General features: G+C 43.4%; 1 protein-coding gene across 5 annotated transcripts in view; it reads left to right on the top strand.

Moving 5' to 3' along the window:
* The first annotated feature begins 321 nt into the window (after positions 1 to 321).
* Positions 322 to 14184, top strand: part of COA1 (cytochrome c oxidase assembly factor 1) — a 53056-nt gene continuing 39193 nt past the window's right edge. Inside the window, exon 1 of one of the 5 annotated variants that reach the window (XM_075054541.1) lies at positions 322 to 462. In XM_075054541.1, coding sequence (XP_074910642.1) covers positions 412 to 462 — 51 coding nt within the window. In that variant the 5' untranslated portion in view covers positions 322 to 411. Of the gene's footprint in view, positions 463 to 638; positions 819 to 14184 lie in introns of those variants that run through there. The other 4 variants (XM_075054548.1, XM_075054556.1, XM_075054567.1 and 1 more) reach the window with 4 other exon arrangements.

Here is a 14184-nt window from a genome sequence, read left to right as displayed (position 1 = left end):
GGGCTTGGCCTGGAAAAATAAAGACACTACACAAGAGAGTGGATCTCAGACCGAAGCAGCAGGTTCAGGTGCCTCCCGAGTACCAACAGGGCGCTGACGGGATTCGGGCTACAGGCAGGCCCGCGCTTCAGCACGCCAGCGGGCCGGGAACCGCAGCCGTCTCTTCACAGGTTCCCCCCAGTTCATCCCCGCGGCCAAGCCCACGGTTGCGGGACACGGGCCACCTCCGCCGGAAAGGGCGAGGCACAAACCCCCACCCCTACGCCCGGGGAGAGAAGAAATACCGCCCCCCCCGGTTTAAACCCAGGCGGGCCCGCCGCCGCCGCGACGACACCCGCCGCCACCCTCCCCAACTCTCCGCCGCCCGCCAGCTCCCCCTGCCGCGCCCCGCCGGCATCGCAGGCCGCGGCAATGGCGGCCCCCACGGCCCACGCGTCAGCCCTTCCGCCGACCGCCGCTGCCGTGAGTGGGGAAGGGCAGCCGAGCTCGGGACGCGGTGACGGCCGTTAGGGCGGGCCCCCGCCGCCCCCTCCCCGACTGAGCCACCTGCGCCGGGCTCGGCGCTGCACAAAATGGCGGCCGCGGGGCGGGGGGCTGTGGCAGCCGGGGCCCCGCGGGGGGTGCGGGGGTGGGTTTGCAGCGGGGGAGAGCCGGCAGGGCCCCGGCGGCTCTGTGAAGGGAACAGTGACCGCGGAGAACAGCAGACAGTTGGAGAGGTTGTAGGGGTGAAGACGGAGGCGCTAACCGGGTGGCACTGCGGTGAGGGAAGCTGTGCGGTGAGGTGGCCGCAGGCCTGCTAAGCGAGGAGTCTTACACCGGTAAGAGAATGAACGAGTGCAGTAATTATGCACACATCTCGCAGTGCGATTACCAGGACCGTGTTAACGGTAACTGCACTTTAAATACACCTCACCCGCTTTTAGAAGTGGGATGCAAGGCAAAGCTATCTAGCAAGCTACAAACAAAGAGAATAGCTGCTGAAAGACCTGCTCCTCTAATGCTGGTTTCACCCACTTAAATATCATTTCTAGAGACGGTGCTGCCCACGGGAGCACTACCAGCTCCCACGTGGGTGGGTTTGAGGTGGAGGAGGCATGGGGCGCCATCGCTTCTGCCCCGTGGCCAGCAGGCACAGAGGGCCGTGGCAGATAACATCCCTTGGGCTGAGATACAGTTTAAAACAGGCACATGCGCACAGTACCTTGTGCTGTGGAAAACACAGTGGCAGAAGCACAGCTAGTGGAAATTTGAAGAAGTAGGGCAAGCATAAAGCAAGTCAGTTGCAGTAACTCATCCACATAAAGAACGCTACAGTCAGATTTGCTTCATCATTCAGGTACAACTTGAGAAATGATCAGGTTGTCTTGAGCATGTTTACTATTCCGACACCTCGAAGAAAAGGAATTGCTATGTTTCTTTCTCTAAAAATTGAAACTCTCCAGTTTAAGACTACTCTCATCACTAAACCGGACAAGGTTTCCCCTATCCCTTCTTCCTGGTGAGGCTAGTTCCTCCTGCCACCTAGCCTAGTTGGTTTTGACTCAAATCAATTACTTTCTGCTGATTCACATGAACTCCTAAAGTGCAAGAAGGGAGCATGTAGCGTAAGGTATAAGAGTGAGCTGGATTGCTTCTTTTACAGACAGTTTTTGATAAACTGAAGTATTGAAACAGAAAAATGAGCCTTCTCCCTTAGGCCAGCCTCACAGGCTGGAGTAATAGCAGGCTGTGACAGCAAGATGGCCCTATTCCACTGCCCAGCTGTACATCGTGCTGTACCTCTTATATCAGGTTTAGGGATCAGCTGGCTTTTTGAAAGTTGGTTTTCACGGCTTTCTGGACATGGCATACACTGCAGCTGCACAGTCCAGCAGACGGGAGGGAGAAGGTGCATGAGCACCCCTTCCAGTAGCAGCTCACAGCTGCACTTAAATACAATGTTAAACTGCACCTACTCTTTGTTTTGAGTCTAAGCTTTGACTCAAATTTGAGCAGTAAAATGGTGATTCATAGCCCACATTAAGGGTTCTCAAACTTGACTGGGGGTGTGGTAGAGAAAGATGCGTGCATGTTGACAGATAACAAAATACTTTCTGGCAGCTTAGTGCCTAGAGATCCTTTTGTCTTAGTTAAGACTTGACAAGAATTGCTGCCCTTGCTGTCTCAACGTAATAATTTAAGGTGCTGAAATATCCCAATTCCATTAAACACAAAGTGCAAAGAGAAGTTATCTTAAGCAATGTAGCAATTTTACAGTTGTTGCATTTATTCCCCTGAGGAAGAAAGGGTTATCATGAAGAGGGGTTGAAGAGGTTAGTCAAACTTAATATGTCATTTTTTTTGTTAGATGAGCTTCAATTTAGACTACTGTAAATTGAATGAAAAAACATGGAGAATGGAGATAAGGAGCTTTTAGGATTAAAAGAAAAAATAAACCCCAAACCCTTCATTACTATCTTACAGCTTTTTCTAAGTAGTACTTTGCTGTTGCAGTTCTGAAATTAATGAAGTGTGCATGGATTATTGCTGCACGTATTTTACTTTAAAGCTGTTTATTCCCCAGAAGTCAGAGGCTTTGCATGTCTGTTAATATAGTAGTTTCCAGGCCACTTTTCTAATACAAACTTCTGGGTTTTGACTCAATGCCAGAGGAGCAAAAAGGAGCAAAATAACATCCTTACCTTTGCAGCTGTGACCACAACATAAAATCGAGCAGGAGGAAGAGCTGATGCTGGGGGTTGTTTTCACTACACTTAAGGCACCTTAAGTGTTGGAGCTCACACAAAGAGACAGGCCTACACGTGCCCTCCCTAACAATGTGGCTGTTAGGGCACTTGACTTTTTTTTTTTTTTTTTTTAATACCTGCCGCAGTTTAGCCAGCACAGGTGAACTCAACTTACCTGTTAAAAAACATAGCTCCATGCAAGCACTGCTATTGCACAGCAGTTTCTTTTATTTGCCTGTACTACCTTACCTAGTCTGCAGCACAGCCCTTAGAGCAGCTCTGAGGATGGTTTGGTAGCAGCCCAGCTTGTGGTTGTTCTGAGAATTAGGAGGGAGCTCTAGGTTCAGATCTGAAGGCCACATCAGCTCTAGCCTACTTCTGTGCAGACACCTCACTGCTTATCCAACTCCCAACTGTACAAGGGCTACAGAAACAAAAGTCAACAACAAATGTGCGTGAACACTTGATCTTGAAATGCTTGCATATTCAAGTGAGGGGGAGGGGAGAGGGGAAAAAGGGGACTTAGCTGGATTTTTCTATTTGTCTATAATGCTGTTAGTGACTCAGTCTACAGTTTTGAGCTGTGATTTTGCATAACTGAGGAGGTTGCAGAAAAAGGCCCTATTGTTTCTCAGTTTCTGGAAGTAAGCAACAGTTACATGACTGTAAAGCTAGTGTAGGAGCTAACCTCTTCAAGATGCAGTCTTACTCAGCATATCATAAGGAATAGAAATTATTTGAGAGTGTACTTCTGAAAAGTTACCTGATACGGAAGAAGACTTGAAATTTTACTGACACAGTTCCCATTGTCAGTTCAGCATTGCTTCTTAGTCTTTTCCTTGTTGCGAGCAACTTGAAAAGCATCACCAGCTACTTATACTGACATTTGCTTTTAAACGTGTTTCAGGGATGCTTTCTGGTATTGGAGTGTCTTTAGTTAAGTGATAGAATACTTTCATCTGGTGGGGTGGCGGTGGTGGTTTTTTTTGTTTAACAACTGCACAGCAGTAGTAACAGTTGTGTTTAACCCCCTCCCCGCCCCCCTTCTTCCCCCAGGGCAGAGTAATTTGCTTTTCTTGGTATTTACATATTTTCATTAAGTGATTGCACAGCATTCCACCAGCTAAAACGCATAGTCCCTGTTTCCAGAGCTGTCTCAGAGTACTCTGCATATCCTCAGTACACAGCAGATAATTTGGAGGGTTTTGCCCTGCCTTTCTCACCCCTCCCTACACCAAATAAAAAAGTCATTCCTGCTATTAATTTGATCACTACACTAAACATAGTAAGGCCAGTTATCTGTTACCTAAAAATGGATTCTGCCATCATGTTATTAGACCTCTTATAGATCAAACTGGAGGCACATGAACAGGGAATGTTTTCCTTTTTCCTATCTGTAGCTGTATCTGCTTTGAAGAATGTCTTTGCAAGCTTCTCCCATTAACTAACAAAGAGATAGAAATCTTCCACATCCCTGTGTGCCTTCTCCAGCTGCGGATTAACTTCATTAATGGCAGCAGTAATCTCCCAGTCTGTCTGGCAGGTGTTGATCTGTGCTCTAGCACAAGTGTAGATTTTCACTTTGATGATGTTAAATAAGTTGGAGCCAAGAGTGTGCTTTTGAAGCAGATTGTCTCCATGTACTGCGCTTTGACTTGAAGTTTTCAGATGGACCACGAGAGGCTGCACCACAGGAGAATGCCTAACACCCTTCACAACTCATAGGTGGGAAAGTCCATGAGACCAGGCAAGAGCTAGTCTAAACAAATCACACACACAAAACCCATATAGTGGGAACACAGCCCTCAGCGTCAGATATTTTGATTTACAGACCTGTACTTACTTCTGATGTAGATATAGCCAGCAGTAATTATAAGAGAGATCAGTCTAGCATTAAAATAATTAGAAATTGATGTATTGAACTCCCCCAGAAGGAAGACCCATAAGGACCGGGAATATCCATAGGGAAGTTTCATCCAACAGAAGTCTAACACAGTCCCAAATACCTCAGAGCAGTGCTTTCCTGTCTTTAGCACCCTACAGGAGTCTCTGCAGCTGGTTGTATAGTGTTGATGAACACCACAAATTGAAGGTGTAAACACAGGGTGGTACACTGAGATCAGGACTGCTTGAAAAGACATGCTTATCTGAACAACATTCATTTTAATGTAACATGAAAAATCATTCACCTGAAGCTGGGAAATGTATGTGGGGTACTTAGAAGGTAGGAGAAAATAAGAAGATACTCAGAATACAGACACATTTGTAGATACAGGGTGACTAGACTGCCTAACAAGAGTTGACTTTGGCAGGTTGTAGGTAGAAGGAACACAAGTCTTGCCAGAGACACAAATTAACAGTAAAGCAGGGATTTGTGTCCTGTTCATGGCATGAGAGAACCATGAAAGTGGTGTTAACATTAAAACCAGGCACAGAAACTTAAGTTAGAAGATTAGGGAACTGCAAGAATCTACTCGGGAAAGCATGCTAGGTGAGAGTGATTAGGCTTGATTAGATGCATTTGGAGGCAATTCAGATGCTTTCCATATAGGTGTGGTTTTTTAGAGATTGCTGCTGGGCTGCTCTTCAGCCTGCTGGGGAAAAAAGTGTAAACCAGTAGGAGAAAGCCAGAGCTAGTCAGGTAGAAAGTCAAGGACAATGTAGGTAGACACACACAGTGAGGAGAAAAAGCCATGAAATACTTTATTTAATAGCATTGTGGTTTTTTCTGAAGTCTTAAAATGAGGAATGCTATTGTCTTAAAAAGCCCTTCAGGTCCTGTCAGCTCAATGCAGACATCACTAAGTAAAGGTCTTTGACTTAGATACAGCCTTGCATACTCTGATCTCCTGTATCATTTTCTTCTGACCTCCACAAAATTAGACCTCTCCAAAACACATAGTAAGCATCTTTTCAGTAGTTTTCCCTGAAAGCAGCCTTGCTAAGCAGTAGACAGAATGATTTTTCCTCTATGCTGCCTGTCCACCATTATTTCCACCTATAATAAAAGTGGACTCTAAAGAAACATTTGCCATGTTTGACAGGACTGGTTGTCCAGTAAGTACATTATTAATGAGTATTCAGAGGAAGGAGACACAGCCTATCTGTCTAAACAAGTGACACGGCACTGTTTTCATATGACTTCAGAGTATCAGGCATTTAACTTTTAGTCAATAAAAGCTTTAGGCTTGAATTTTTGCCTTGGCCCCTTAGCATCACCTCTCCTTGGGATCTAGAGAGATGCAACATGATGTAGGTCATACACAAATCCATTCTGACTACTGAGTTTAGATGGAAGAACGATGTTGCTTATTCCACTAGGACTGGAAAGCAACTGTCAGCACTTAGAGCTACAGCATGAGCTGCTGCAAGAAGTTTATGAAAATCCTTTGTTAAATAGAAAGCAGAGAACTGCATGTGAGTTATTAGAGCTGCAGCTATCTAAGCTTAATCCTGGCATCCAGGAACATTTCCTTGGGTTTTACTGGATATGTACGTTTGTGGACACAGCTGTACAAGCACTGAGAGAGAAAGCTAAAAGCCTACATGCTTCAGAGCCTGCCGTATGGTTAGAAAGATACAGCATACTAGCACAAGTGAAGGGAAGGGGAGGGAAAGTTGTTATAACTTTTATCATTACATTTGGTCTAGGCAATTGCATAGACACAAAGCTGCCTTAGGAGTGCTGGTTTGCTGTAGTACATTTCTACATGTAGCATAGTTGGAAAGCCTACCTTAAGAGATGGTGTACAATAAGATTATAAGAATACATTAAGAGATACTCAGTGGAAGCCATCACACACCACTTGAAAAAGGGAAGTAAGAGGTTACCAGGAGCCCCATATACACCAAATAACAGGCTTCAGTCCTTTTAAAAAATTAAAAATAAATCAAAACTTGTGTCCTAGCACATTTTCACTTAGTTTCCTACCTAAAATAGCTGTAGACTCCTGCTGTAAAATTACTCCTCTTAATACAAGAAGCTCCTAGGTACCTTCTCTCAAATTTTGATGCCTATCACCTGCTACTCTTTATAGCCTTTCTTCTTTGAGCCTCCAAGGTGCAAAGCTTCTAGTTGAAAAATGTGCTCTTTAACTCTGCCTTACCCAGAAGTGGTAAGGAGCATGTTTCTCCCAATCTTTATCCTGCTAGGTATGGAGGACTAATTCTGAAAAAATAAATTGCCTGAATTTCTGTTCCTTCCTTTTTTTTTTTTCCAGTCAGGAATTAATTACAAATTCCATAGGCTTCTGAGTAGATGACTTGAACTCCAGGGGTGTATATGAGTTACAACCACTGTTAAACACAGGGTGTTTTCTTCCCATCTTTATTACAAAATCTACAGTGATCTCCACACTGCTTCCATTTAATTGGAGTTTTGCCACCAACTTAAATAGGTAGCTCAGGTCCAAATTCATTAACATAATGGAAAGATTTACTCCAAATGTGGGATGTAGTAGAAAGATGATTAGAAGCTGAGCAGTTGCTTTTACATGGTGAGCATGCCCTAGCTTGATGAGGTTATTTCCTGAACCTAAAGTGTAAACAAGCAACTGTGCAAAGTTGCAAACCTGCATATGGGATGCTGGATGTGTCTCTTGGAAATTATGACAAAAGCTAACAATCTTCACCTCCCTGAAGTTGGTGAAACATTTTCCGTGTACTTGACTGGAGCCAGGATTTTGCTGTAGGCGCTTACTCTCTGACTTTGCAGGAGTTAATGCACACTGCACAGTAAATTCTCTGAAAACTGTTTTAGGTCCTCTCCTCCCCAGTTCTCCCTTTTCCTTTAGGATAACTGAGTTTTAAAATGCTTTCCTAAACCTTCTTCATCTCCATTCCCCTTTTTAAATGAAACTAAATAGATATCCTTCCAGCATTCTGCTTGAGCAACACCATTGGCATCACTTTTACACTGTATTAGTCATGATGCACACTAGTGTGACGTTTTCCATCAGAATTTCAAAGCACTGAACAAATATTAATTAAGTATTGCATCTCTGTGAGGTATGTAAGCAATTAATTTTTTAAGCCAATGCCACATAAAGGAGAGAAGAGGGTGGATTCTCACATTAGTGCATAGCCTCTTATTCGTTTACAGTTATTTTCTTCACAAGTGTCTAGACCTGAAGTAAGTTCCTCATGCAGCTTTTGTAATGGCCACAGTAACAGGAACACTTGTGAAGCTGAACTGCAAGACACCTCTCATATTTCCATTATGTGAAAGCATGTCCTCTCAAATTCGTTGTAAAATGAAGTTATGGTAAATCAAGTCAGTAGAGAAGACAGGTTAAGAAGTTGCGACTTGAGCTGCAACCTTGCCTTCAGTTCATCAGAACAGGGTTTCCTAAACTTGTCCTATGTTTGCTTTTCTACAGGTAGTGAATGACTTTTGGATGCTGCAGGCTTCCTTTTCCCAGACACATTTACTCTTTCCGCCTGGAAATCACATTTAGGCAGATTTTGAGGACTTCATAAATTTGTCTGCGCTATCCGGATGTCTGGTAGCTGTAGGGAGCAGACACTTCTGAACTAGTTGCTGCATGTCTGGAAACTCTGGACATTAGCACTGTGAGCATGCACTGCAGTTACAGAACATGAAGCAGCCTAGCAGGAGCAGCTCTGTGTGTGCTGTGCTGTCCAGCCATGCATAGTAAGTGCAAAACTCTTCAGAAACAGCAGACTTGATGTAGACATATTGTGCAGCTACTAAGACTGTGCAGTCAGGCCCATGCTTTCATGGGGGAACTACGCAGTTATTTGCATATAGATTATACATCCCCTGGCTCCTGGGTGTGCTGCAGCTGCTGCATATGCACATACTTTTTTCTACCCATGAAATCCTCTGCAGACGTATGGGATTCCTACCCCTCTAGTTTGCATCCTTATATCCACACTCCTCCAAAGCAACAATGATCAGGACCCATACTTGTTCCACTTCTCCCTTCAATTCCCCTTTCCCTTCTAAAGACAAGTCCTTGCACTAAGACAGTGTTTCCATGAGACACCCTGACACAATTTCACAGTTTGCAACTGCCGGGAGAGAGAGGCGGCAGTCCCCAGTCCTTTGCCCTCCCAGCAGTCCTTGCTCTTGGTCATCCTGCTGCTTACCTTGCGCTGGTTCTGGCATGTGTCAGATCCCTCCATTAGCCACTTTGACCTATTAGCCTGGAAGAAAAATGGCAGAAAGTTGGATAGCTTTCTCTGGAATAGCGAGGTAAATCAGCTGACTAAATGACAGATATAAGGTAAAGGATCAGAGGAGTATCTAAGCTGCTGCAAGTGCAGCCAGGAGGCTGGGAGAGATTGAGAGACTTGAACTTGCACTTTTGCAAAAGTGGCCTGTTACATCAGCTTAGCTGCCTGTGAAGCGGTAGTTTGATTTCTTTCTTTAACAGAACAGAGGCCCTACTTTGCCTCTTTTCCTCTCCCCCTTGTCATTTATAGCTATGCCATTCAATCTGGGGAAATTTGGGGGGATTCACAGCTTTTGTCACACCACTACATAAGAATCATATTTTTGAAAGGGTTTTATCAAGGGTTTTTTATGTTAGGGTCTTACAGGCAATTGCACATAACTTTCTTTAATATGCTTCTGTGGCCTCAAACCAGTTGGGTTATTTGTTTTTCCTCAGCTATTCATATGTTGGAGGCTAAAAGCATTGCTATCATCATGTTCAGAAATCTCTATGCTCTTTAAACGTGCTTATTCCGATTCTAAGGTATCCTCAAAAAAAGCTTTGAATCCCTTGTCTTGCTCCCTTGAACTAGTTTTGAAATTGTACCTAAAGCTAAATACAGCTCCTGTATTGTGTGGAAACCGCTTTGAAATTAAACAGAAATTTGAGAAGCTTCTGTTGGCTGCCTCAGAGGGTGTCAAGCACATGCTATATTCCAACCCCCCCCCCCCCCCGAAAATTAATACATAAAAAAAATAAAAATCAGTTTTTTCCCTACTGCATAATATCCAGCTAGATTTAGGCTGGAAGAGCAGAAAATCAAAACACGCTGAAATTCTGATTATTCCTTCAGTATTGTTTGAGGAATGATGGAATACTTCAGCGCATTAATAAAGCAATTTAGACATCCGTCTGCCACAGTGGTGGAGTGCAGAAGATCAAAAGAACATTCTCATCTGCTTGACACACACACCCAGTGTTCATTCATTAATGGCATACTTTTAGCATAGGTTATAACTGTACACATCGTACAACAAAGCAGTGCCATAAAGTCCCCTGTCCGTAGGGAACAGAGGGAGCAGAAAAAAAAGTCTGGTTGATTAAAGCATTCTCAGCAGCTGAGAACATCACTAACTGACGTGGTTTGCTGTGAACTTTGAAAGGGTGGGAAGAATAACTGTGCGCCACCGTCTTCGTTTGATTGTATTGTTCAGAATGAATCCCCCACTGATAAAATAATTCCTGATAAAAGGTGTTCTAGCTTTCAGAAGTTGTGCACTCAAAGCACACACAGTGGGTGTGTGTTGAAGTATCAGTGCTCTGTAAAATACGTACAAATCAGCGGTTTGGGGCTGCCCATCTGTTTTGGTGACAGAAAGTGAAGGTCTAAGTATATGTATTTTAAACTAAATATGACCCTTTTCAGGTTCTGGAGAAGAAAGAGGGTTCATTCTTTCCTGACAGACGAAAGAGACAAAACTCATTGTGTTTGTCTTGATACACATTCCTAGGGGTCTCTCTCTAAAAACCTAAACTTCAGCTGGAAAGCAGAAAGCATTTGCTTATTGTTTTTGCATTTTTAGAAAAATAAATTTTCTCACCTCCAGTTTAGGAAAATCCCAGTTGTAACGAGGCTAACTGAGCAGATTCCAGATCAACTTTGTTCCTGGCATGGTGGTGTTGACTTAGTGGCAGTGCACCAGAAACGAATCTGGCCCTTTCTCTCTGTGAAAGTGAAAGTGTCTTAGCCAGTTGTTTCAGAAGCACGCAGAGTAATATGCCTTTGGATTGTACACAGCTAATCCTCTTTATACTTTGCTGACTGTAACCTGCTTAGTCTTACGTGAAATGTATTCACTGTCTTTTCGTGAGCCTGATCCAAAGCCTGTTGAAGTCAGTGGAAAAAGTCCAGATTTTTTTCAGTAGTTTTGGAGCCGACTCTATATGAACAGCTGGTCTAGCACTGAATCTTCTAGTTGAAAGACAAGGAAAATAAGCAGCACCAAACCTCATTGGACTCAGCACTGTATTAAAGATATAAATGAAAGTAATGTGAAACTTGTAAAACCAGACTGGACAAAACACTCTGAAACATGCTGCAGGGAGCAGTCTAGTGCTAGCAGGGGAATAACCTATTTAATGATTTCTTTTCCATAGCTTTTACTTTTCCACAGATTCTGTAATGTAACAGTACCTTTTTTCCTTAGGCAAATAGCTGCCAGACAGCAGCACTGGAATGAGAACATATGTACTGTTTGCTTTTATCTTACATTACAAAAGAAGTATGAATACCTTGTGTTATTCCAAGTATAAAATTACAGGTGTCAAATAATTTGGTGCTGTAAGTACTCTGCCAGAAAAGTAATCCAGTAAAAATAGCTATGTCTTGTCAAAGCTGAGCAGTTAGTATTGTTATTACAGTTCCTTACTTGCATGGCTCCAGCAGTGTAAGATGGCACAAAACAAGTGTAAGAGACCAGCAAGAAACTTGCCAGGAATCGCCCAGAGCATAGAAAGACAGGATGATGGAAACCAGATAAACCTAAGAGCCCAAAGTGAGAATCTGCCTGGTCTGCTTTACAGTTGGTTTGAACTTTAAAAATGCTGTTAAACAAAAGCTGTTTAACATCTTAGGGGGTGAATCTTATCCAGAGATCCCAAAGAATTAAAGCAAAGGGTGATTTTGTCCTTGGTTCTGGATAAGTATGTGGTTGACCCTCTGTCCTAAGGACCATACCATTTAAAAAGTAGAAGAATATTTTACTGGAAAGGTGAAAGATTTTTTTCATCTCCATGTTACAGGTGAGAGTGCAAAACAGAGATTAAGATGGCTTGGCTGGGTTAGATGGCTGCATTGCCGGTGACAGAGAGTCCCTAGGTGCTGTCAGGTGCTTTACAAGCAAGGCCGTCCTTACCGAGCTGAATAAGCCTTGAGGAAGCAGCTTGCTGTGGACCTGAACTAAGGCAGGAAGTACAAGAACACAACATAGCAGAGCACAACATGGGGGTTTGGTACATGAATTTCTCCTCAACAAAGCATGAAAAGCCACACACACTTTGTGGGGCTGTGGAAATTAAGTTAATACTTTTATTGTCCATTCCACAAAAGCTGTGTCTGAAGAAAATCTATTTAGTATATTATCTCCCTAAAGGGTGCAGAAGACACTGCATTTAATACTTTTTCTAGGCCTCCAGAGCTGCAGTGAAACCTGGGCAGAGACAGTCTAGTTTGCTAAATTGGGGACACACTGCTTCTCTCAGTATAGATGTTAAGAAGCTTATTAAAGGACATAGTAGCTGACAAGTGAATCTTTAATCCCTGACAAATCCCTTAAGTTTATGACCAGTGTAAAGCAGTTCATATAAAAAAGAAACTTTTAGTCATCAATTCATGTGTGTTTCCAGATGAGATGTGTTTACTTGCATGGTGATAATCAGAACACATTTTACTTGTCATTTTCAGGATGAATTTTGGCTGCCTTAAAAAACACTCCCCAAAACCAGCTCTCTTCTACTTCTTGAAAACTATGGGAGTCATATTCATTGTCCACAGTGGTATTTTAAGTAAGTGGCACGTAGGGTGTGGTGGGCTACATAACGTACTGCTGAACAGCAGGCCAAATCCTGATGCTGAGAGGCTGCAGTTGTGTTAAAAGGTCAGAAACGACAAGGGCATGCAGTGCACCAAAGCTTGCCTGTCCTGACGGAGATATGAGAAAGAGGTTAACAGTCACACATGTTGATTTACAGAAAAACTTTTAATTTGGTTGCTCTTTTTTTCTTTGCAAACCACAGGATCACACTGAATGTAAATATCTCGTGCTGCAATGATTAAGTCCATTTTATGTTCCTTTTTCATATAAGTTTCGTTCCTGTTAATCTGTGAAAAGACTCTGTACCAAAAAACAGAACCCGCTATGAAGGATAAATTGGGTTTTTTTCAATTTCTGAGAAAAAGAACACTGCAGTAGGTCTCTCAGTCAGTAGATCAAAGGATGCATCTAGTGTATGTCCGTATGCTGTAACGTGAGCTATTTGTTCAATAGTTAGCTCTAGTTAACTAACATGACTATTCATTCTAAAATAAGCACTCTGGCAGTGTTTGCTCCCAGGCAAATACTTGTTCTGCTACAGTTCTTTCTCAGCTCAGCTGCCTCTGATCCCCTTTGCAAGTGCCGAAGTTGCTAGCCTTTGTAGTCATGAGAGTTAATTACCACTCATTTTGTTCACTTTTCTGCATGGCCAAAAGCTTTTATGTCCTTTACATAGTTCGGGAGTGGAAAGACTAGCCTGTGTTAAGGGACTGTTTCTTATGCGATATATGATTAATAGTTGCCAAGAAGTGGTCTGCCACATGCATACTGGCAGGTTGGTGGCTGTGCAGCTGCACTGCTAATTACATAGCTGGGCTGGTTGAGCAGTGTGCATCTGATGGTGGAGATAGGCTCCAGGGCCCAGCAGGAGATTGAGGTTAGGTGAACTGTGCCACCTGGGAAGTGGTGGCTAGATGTGGCATCTGGGGACAGATGGGATGGATCTGCTGGGGATGCAGGCTGGACATGTGGAGAGTACAGCTACTAGCTGTGATATGGGGCAGTGAGTAAGAAGCGGAGGAAGAAGTTAATAGCAGGCTAAAGCAATTCGTGTAGCAACCAGCTGTGCTCAGCATGGCCCTTTGGTATTGGGCTGGACGCCCTTAGCTTTGGGAGTGGTTGTGGTAGTAGGAAAGGAGTATATATTATTGTTTAGCTTTCATATCAGTCCAAGAAAACTAGGTTTATCTCCCAGCCCAGAAGCGTTGTCCCCACCAAAGCAGATATTCAGACACAGTGCTCTTGAGAGGTTGTGGCCTGCGGTAGCAGGAAGCTCAGCAGAGACCATGTACTTTCAGCATCTCTAATCTGGAGTTTTTTACTTAAATTATGCTTTTCCTTTTCAGCTAAATAAATGGTAGCGAAAAGCCTTTCACTGTGTGCTAAGATATTCTCTAGTGCTCTTGTTTCCAAGGGTGAGTTTACTGGGGGCAGCGATGCAGTCTCAGAACAGCATTCTTATGTGTCCCAGTTACAGATTTTCTTCCCATGCTGCTGACAGCTTGATTTGTGAAAGAAGAAAGGGCAAAATAGCAAAACAAAACTCAACCCACAGCCCATGCAAGACAGAAAAACAGACTTGCTGTGCTACAGAGGAAGTGTCAAACACCAACATTTCAAAGAAGGAAAGCTTCTAGTCTACATGTACATGATAAAAATCCTTTTACAAGAATAAGTCACATAACT

This window comes from Buteo buteo, chromosome 2 (genome assembly GCF_964188355.1).
Source record: "Buteo buteo chromosome 2, bButBut1.hap1.1, whole genome shotgun sequence".
Lineage (NCBI taxonomy): Eukaryota > Metazoa > Chordata > Aves > Accipitriformes > Accipitridae > Buteo > Buteo buteo.
Note: the sequence above shows the minus strand (reverse complement) of the source record. Positions and strands in the feature narration are given on the sequence as shown.